General features: G+C 40.8%; 1 protein-coding gene across 1 annotated transcript; it reads left to right on the top strand.

Moving 5' to 3' along the window:
* Nucleotides 1-336: 336 nt before the first annotated feature.
* LOC133531288 (uncharacterized) lies at nt 337-5,016 on the top strand. Its single transcript, XM_061869420.1, has 3 exons — nt 337-358; nt 960-3,718; nt 3,837-5,016. Exons 1-2 carry the CDS (start codon nt 337-339, stop codon nt 2,009-2,011), a joined length of 1,074 nt encoding a protein of 357 aa, XP_061725404.1. The 3' UTR covers nt 2,012-3,718; nt 3,837-5,016.
* Nucleotides 5,017-8,525: the final 3,509 nt, after the last annotated feature.

The raw sequence follows: 8,525 nt of genomic DNA, 5'->3' as shown, positions 1-8,525 counted from the left end.
TACTTCACTCGCTCAGTGACCCAAACAAGATCTTGGCCTCTGACGCAAGAGAGCGCCACTCTGCCCTATCCTGCGCCACTTCACGCCAGTTGGTATTCCGAGGGCGAACAGGTCTTTTAAGACTTCGTCACTCCAGCGGTATCTGGTACGCCCAGACGGATGTTTTCCACCCGGGGGGCACCTACACTCTTCTCACAGCACGATCCTCTCCCATCCTCTCTAGGTGGTGCGTTTTTGTACACATATTATATTTCATCGCTTCATTCTTCAGATATAATAAATAACCAGGTAGTTTCTTTAACTTGCTAGGCAACGTAACACGATTTTCAGAGTAAAATGAAGATTTTTATTTTAAAAAGTAAGTGTATCGACTTTTTTCAATCCCCCACTCCTAACCGACCCAACAAGCTCCAACCACCGTATTCTGTCCTCATTCCTTTTTCGTGCGTGGCAACGAACACACCTTTAAAATGCCGACGAGCGTTATAAAAGGAAACTTCAAGATTTGGAAGCTACTTACGTTAAAAAGAAACGTCGTAGAATTCAATCTGTGAGATCTTCTAGTGAGTCGGATGCCAGTGAACAAGGTAGGACTCACAATTATTTCTTATTTTATTAGAGTACATTTATAATGAAAGGGCAGTAATGTTTTTTATTTTATTTATCTACCCTCTATTTAATAAAATAATGTCGCGGTTAACTGCGAGTTAACGGTGACGGTCGAGATCGACTGCGAGTTGATTTCGATTATGAAATATAATGCAAATATGTGCGATGTACTCATAAATTCAATATTTTTGTCACGGTTAACTGCGAGTTAACTGTGATGAGATCAACTGCGAGTTGATTTCGATTAACATATTATACAAATACGTGCAATCTATAATAGATATACGCGTTCACCAGGGTATTGTCTGCGAGACAATATTATCTGTTGGTGTTAATAACAACCTTATAAGGTTCTAAAAAATATATATTTTTTATCTTTTTAGGTGAAATTCACCTACAAAACGAGCAAACAAGCTTACCTATTGATCAAGATCTAGAGGTTGAAAATTCGGATTACGATCCTGGCGTACATGAAGAAGGGTATCTACCCGAGGAAGCGCCTGTCCCGACTGCACCCGCCGTACCGGTCGCACCAGCCGACCCGGCCGCGCCGATATTTGATCAAATCGTCGCTCTCGCGCAGCCTGCGCTTCCTGCCATTGATGGCACTGATCAGCCGCCCCTGGACCCCACGCTACTTGCAGCCCTCGGTGAATCTACCTCCGATACGCCCGAATACGGAACAAGTGTTCACGATAGTCTTGCCAATTTATGGTTACCTATTCTAAAGAAAGGTTTGGCTAAAGAAAATAAGGAGACACTCCTTAAGGAATATTTAATTCCTAATAATTGTAAATTATTACAAGCGCCAAAGCTTAACGCCGAGATCTCGGCCGCTGTAACGGAGGTAGTACGTGGACGTGACAAAAAATATGTCGCCGTCCAACAACAACTCGGTCGAGGCATAGCAGCTGTAAGTCGGGCCATGGATGTGCTTTTAAAGAGCGAAAACAAAGTCGAAGCCCTCAAATATTTGAGTGACGGATGCCGCATACTCTCCGATGCGCATAATTTCATTACAAGAGACCGAATTAAATTAATTACACCCAGCTTGGAGAAAAATTTTCTTCACGTGATTCAAGACACCGAACGGGATGAATCCCTATTCGGAAATACCTTATCTGAAAAGATTAAGGCCAGTAAGGCTATAGAGCGTCAAGGTCAACAAATCAAAAAGACTGTCAGTGCACCAAAGCCTGGCACTTCTAATTCGACGAACACTCGGGCCTTCATACCACAGGGAAACTGGTCCGGTCCTCCCCGTTATTCGTCGAACAGGGGAGGGCGAGGAGGGTATCGCAGGACGAATCCGTCGCCGGCGACGCGTCGCCCGTACGTCAACACAGCTGCCTCGACGCGGCAGCCAGCGCCGACCAAGTCGCGAGCGCTAGCTCACCAGTAACCCAGGTACATGCTGGTCGATTAGCACATTTTTACAATTGTTGGTCTAAGATCACAAATAACCCTTCTGTTTTATCTTGGATAAAACACGGATTGGAAATACCGTTAAGTAAGGCTGTACATCAGCCTTTGGTACCTAAAAATGTTTTGACGCCAGAAGATACAAAAGAAATGAGTATAGCAATTAATAAATTAATTAGCTTAGGAGCCATAAAAAAATGCGATCCTAGAAATGATCAATATATTTCTAATACATTTTTAGTACCAAAGCCTAATGGAAGTAGCCGTTTTATATTGAATTTGAAATCATTTAATAAATTTGTTACAAAGTCCCATTTTAAAATGGAGGACTATCGAACTGCCTCTAAGCTTATACCACACAACGGATTTTTAGCCACAATTGATTTAAAAGAGGCATACTTACTTATACCTGTACGTGAAGCAGATCGAAAGTACCTCCGTTTTCAATTTGTACCTCATGGCTCAAATGAAACTGAAATGTACGAATTTACAGCCATGCCTTATGGGTTGTCCGTAGCACCTAAAGTGTTTACAAAAATTATGAAAGAGGTCGTAACACACCTAAGAAAACAGGGATTTAAGTCTGTTGTTTACTTAGATGACATTTGCTGTATTGGTGATAGTTATGACGAGTGTCTAAATAACGTAAACGCTACGGTTAACTTATTTGAAACTTTGGGTTTCATTATTAATAATGACAAAAGTGTATTACAACCCTCACAAATTTGTAAATTTCTCGGATTCATATTTGACTCACGAAATCTGACAATAGGTTTACCCCAAGAAAAACGGGAAAAGATTTACCGTTTAGTATCTAAATTCATGAAGTTACCTCGATGTACCATTCGAGAGTATGCTCAGTTGATTGGTGTTCTCATCTCCGCTTGCCCTGCCACCAATTATGGTTGGTTGTATACAAAATTGTTAGAAAGGCATAAATTTCTAAGTCTTAAAAAACATCAAGATAATTACGAGGCCAAAATAAATCTTCCAGAAACTATCCTGGATGATTTATGTTGGTGGAAAGATAATATATATACAACTTCGTCACATATGAGAACGTCAAGTTTTAAGTTAGAAATTTACACGGATGCGTCAAGAACCGGATGGGGTTCTGTATGCGGTGATATTACTATCGGAGGCCATTGGAAGGCTGCTGAGAGCGAACACCACATCAACTACCTAGAGCTCTTAGCAGTGTTTTTAGGCCTTAAGAGCTTTGCACTAAATGAAACGAATTGCTTCATTTTATTAAGAATAGACAATACTACTGCAATCAGTTACATAAATCGAATGGGTGGAATCCAATTTCCGTATTTGAACGATCTAAGTAGGCAAATTTGGCAATGGTGCGAGATGCGGGACATAATATTGTACGCATCGTATGTTAATACAAAGGATAATCGAGCCGACGAGGCGTCACGGAAGTCCAACCCCGATACAGAATGGGAGTTGTCAAATCAGGCTTTCCAAACGATTGTCAGACGTTTCGGCCAACCTGAAATAGATATCTTCGCATCTCGATCCAATACCAAATGTGACAAATTCGTGTCCTGGTTCCAAGAACCTGATGCTTTTGCTGTCGATGCGTTCACGCTCAACTGGAGTCAACATTTTTTCTATGCATTCCCACCTTTCTGCTTATTACTGAAATGCATCCGAAAAATTATTGACGACAATGCAACAGGTATTTTGGTTTTCCCATATTGGCCTTCCCAGCCTTGGTTTCCAATGCTGCAGAATCTATTGGTCTCAGAAATCATATATTTTAATCCAAGTAAAGTATTACTTCGATCTGATTGCAGACGACCCCACCGCTTGCACACCAGCCTTACCCTGGCTGCCGCGACGCTATCAGCACGGCCTTCTCCCGCCGCGGCGTTCCGCCAGAAGCGATCCCATTAGCTTTAGCCTCGCTTTCGGAGAACACAGTAAAACAATACAATGTATCCCTAAAGCTCTGGTGGGAGTTTTGTAATAAAAATGGTTTAGAACCACTAAATCTGTCAATAACATCAATACTTAAGTTCTTGACAGATGAATTCAATAAAGGCTGTTCTTACGGAACATTAAATAGTCATCGCTCTGCGTTGGCTCTCTTACTACCCAATCTGGGTTCTGATGACCGCATCAAGAGATTACTCAAGGGTGTTTTTAGACTAAAACCTAGTTTACCAAGGTATAATAACACGTGGGATCCACAAGTTATTCTTGATCTAATATCGACATGGTATCCTAATATCGAACTTACCCTTGAGCAACTCACTAAAAAACTCGTCATCTTACTTGCAATTTGTACGGCCCATCGAGTACAAACGTTCTCATTGATTAAAATTGAAAATATACACATCACAGAGAACTTTATCAAAATTACAATACCCGATTTGATAAAAACCTCTGCTCCCGGCCGAGAACAGCCCCTATTGAATATACCTTACTTTAGAGAGAACTTAAGCATTTGCCCTGCCCTGACTCTCAAAGACTATATTTTGGTAACACAAAATAAGAGAGCCAGGAATCATGGTGCGCTATTACTAACACACAAGGCCCCTCACAGAGCTGCTACGAGTCAAACTGTAGGTCGATGGATACGGCAGGTACTAGCAGCGGCGGGCGTGGACGTGTCCACGTTTGGTGCGCACAGCACGCGACACGCGTCCACGTCGGCTGCGAGGGCCGCCGGTGTATCTATAGAGGTCATCCGCAAAGCTGCGGGATGGACAGCCAAGTCTCAAACATTTTCAAAATATTATGATAGGCCGTTAAAGGACGGCAACAATGATGAGTTTGCCAAAGCTGCGTGCTTTGGTCGTAATATGTCTGATTAACTTACTAATTATTGAGCACATTCATTGATAATTTTGTTAATTAGAAACATAAGGATATGTTAATTATTGTTATTTTTTCAATAAACCAAAGTGATTGACTACTAAGTTGCTTATAATTAATAACATACCAACAACGCAAAACTTGCGTCTCTAAAACTCTACCTGGTTATTTATTATATCTGAAGAATGAAGCGATGAAAGATAATAGATGATCAAACGAACTTCTTGAAGTGAAGTTCGATCACTATTATGTGAATCGCTTCATTCGAAGATATAATCAGCACCCTCCCTCCCGTGACTCCGTCACATAAGAACAAGAGGTTCTTAATTATACACCCATATACAAGTTTTGCTCCTCACTTAAAAGGAATGAGGACAGAATACGGTGGTTGGAGCTTGTTGGGTCGGTTAGGAGTGGGGGATTGAAAAAAGTCGATACACTTACTTTTTAAAATAAAAATCTTCATTTTACTCTGAAAATCGTGTTACGTTGCCTAGCAAGTTAAAGAAACTACCTGGTTATTTATTATATCTTCGAATGAAGCGATTCACATAATAGTGATCGAACTTCACTTCAAGAAGTTCGTTTGATCATCTATTATAAATCATTAGTACCCGGATATACCTATAATTAAACCCCAAGACCGCGGTTTATATCCCACAATCAATTGAAGCACGTGACGAGTTTTTGTACTTAGGTGGTGGTTTATTTAACTATTTGCGTATATATATATTTTTAGGTGGTAGGTTGCATGCATTGACTGTAAAAACACGCGTGTAAGTGTAACGGGTTAGCACTGATTGACTAGCACTTAATTATTTCGTGGATTGGCGAAGTAATATTTTTGTATCAATTACGGATACGGATTTCCACAAGGTACTTTCTATTAATCACCCTCCAGTCAATTCGCCATCAAACTGTTTGCTTTGTTGATGTAGTGGCACAATCTTAGGCTTTTAATTTTTCTGTCGGGTTTTCATTTAACTTAAGAGAACAAACAAGTAAATGTGAAAAAATACAATCATTTTGTTATTACCGGCATGATGTAGATATAGGTATCTTAATAGGTATGTTATAAAGCAATACCACGTACCTACACCTTACCTATCTAGCAAACGGACAAATCATAAAACTCAGTATTCATAGGTATTAAAATTACACAGAAAATTGCTGTAGTATGAAATAAATACAAAATATAGAAAATTAACTTTCTTTTAGGACCAAAGTCAACAAAACTTCGACAAAATATGCTTCTCGCGATCCTTTAGCCTCGAAGACAGTTTCTCTCCTTTTGACGTTGAAACGCGGGATATTTTCTCTCCCATAGTGCACTTGTGCTACGAGTTTCGAGAGTATCCCGCGTGGTACTGTGAAACGACAAAATTATGTCGCTTTGACATTTGTCCGCGAGACAGCGCGTTGTCGCGCGCGTCTTATGCTACCGAGTCGCGAGAAAGCTCTATGTCGCGGCGTTTTCTCGCCTGTCGACTGTCGCGCCCATCATGTGCTAGCCGTGCTGCACGGCTAGCACATGACGGGCGCGACCGTGCAGCACGGCTAGCACATGATGGGCGCGACAGTCGACAGGCGAGAAAACGCCGCGACATAGAGCTTTCTCGCGACTCGGTAGCATAAGACGCGCGCGACAACCCGCTGTCTCGCGGACAAATGTCAAAGCGACATAATTTTGTCATTTGACAGTTCCACGCGGGATACTCTCGAAACTCGTAGCACAAGTGCACTATGGGAGAGAAAATATCCCGCGTTTCAACGTCAAAAGGAGAGAAACTGTCTTCGAGGCTAAAGGATCGCGAGAAGCATATTTTGTCGAAGTTTTGTTGAATGTTGTTTCTCGCGGCACGAGTTATCCCGCGTGTAATCATGTGCTAGCCGTGCTGGGTCGACAAAAAAAAAACTATGATTAAAGAATATGGTCACAAAATTTCACGGGAATCGGTTGAGAATTGCGACCTGTAGAGGAGAACATCCGGACATACGAAAGCAGATTGTCCGAGTCAAAACGTAGACGCTACGCTTCGGTCAATTACAATTAGACATGATCAGAAGTGGGAGCTTTGAATATGTAATCTGTATGATATCTGTGTAAGAATTTACGTCACAGGCGAATTCTGTTGGTGCCTCCTAATCGACATTGAATGCTGGGTTCAATTGAAAATTATTATTATGGTCGTAAAATATTAACTTGATAAATAAAAAATAAAAAAATTTAAACTGTTTATTTCCACAAACAATTACAAGGAACTATATACTTAGTACTAATCTCACATTTTAAAGATTATCTTGACTAAGGAACTAGGGATGCAACCCCTGTTTATATTAACAAATTACAAAATTTAATGTTAGTGAGTCTGTTGATATTGTACATTTTCCTTGATATTTTAAGCATAATATTTTCGAGTGAAAACAGTACATAGCCAAATATACTTAACCTTGCTATGAGGTCCTTTTACGGATGCCTTGCGTTCCCGTAAAAGTGCTTTTAACTGTGTTACAGTCAGACGTCGTCCATATTGTTCATGAGGATCCATTTTATTGCGTTAAACAGACGATTATTACGTGAAAATATCCTACATACATGCTCCTATCAAAACAATTTTTTTTATTTGAATGCCTTCGAAACTTTATCCGACAGTTTCTCGGCCTCAGATACAAAGTTTAATACTTATACAGAGAGTTTAATTATGAAGTATTATTAAATACAAATATTTTTTTAAGTTATAAATTTCATACGAGTTGGTCGAATTGGCTCAAACTCTAGTGACGCCATCTACAATTAGCTTTCAGCCGCCTTCCCCATTGCCCACTTTCACGCAAAAGGCGCCGCTAGTTCATTTTAGATTCCATCAATTCTCATCTCAATAATCCTCCTACTAACTACTTCTACCTCCACCGAACACTGTCTATGACCGTAATATGATAAGATTCATATACTAGCCGTGTCTTATCCAACCTCGACATTGGCAGAATTATCAACACCTTGATGGAGCCATAACACAAAAAATTGAATGATTGATTACTTCTACCTACCTACCTCCTACTAACTACTAATACTAACTTACTAACCCCTCAGAGTGCGTCGGTGCGTCCCAGTCCGTCCCACGACACGGACAAGGGCAGCATCCGCTCGGTATACCCCTTACATTTCATTAGTGTCAATAGAGCCTCCCAAACGTCCTGTTTTTTTTTGGGTTGTTTTGGGAGTTTAGAGGTCAATTTTTCTCTATCACATCCCTGGATTGACGCCGGGATGTCCCGAAGGGACGCAGGTCTTTCACATTGGAGTGTAGTGAGTGTTGTCTTGGACTGTTCGTCTGTTTAACTTGATAAAAATAGATTTTGAATGTAATTATATGGTCTGTCGGTATGTCATACGGAGGAGAGCGATCAGATCTGGTTCTCACCATCTTGGCGTGAAGTCATGTGCGGCTCTTAAGATATTTACTAGATATAGGCAGAGCGGCCGCCGCTGCAGCCATCTCTTCGGCGGTGATGACACCTGAAAGACCTGCAAGTGTAAGGGGTACACCCACTCTTTGGTTGTTTTTGAGATGACGTAAAATTATTTGTAGATTTTGGATAGCTGTAGTCACTTCTGCGTCTGTCAGGTTTGTCAGGTCTATTTTAAATAAGGCGTCAGGTGGGAA

This window comes from Cydia pomonella, chromosome 25, assembly GCF_033807575.1.
Source record: "Cydia pomonella isolate Wapato2018A chromosome 25, ilCydPomo1, whole genome shotgun sequence".
Lineage (NCBI taxonomy): Eukaryota > Metazoa > Arthropoda > Insecta > Lepidoptera > Tortricidae > Cydia > Cydia pomonella.
This window is presented reverse-complemented; position numbering and strand designations above follow the sequence as displayed.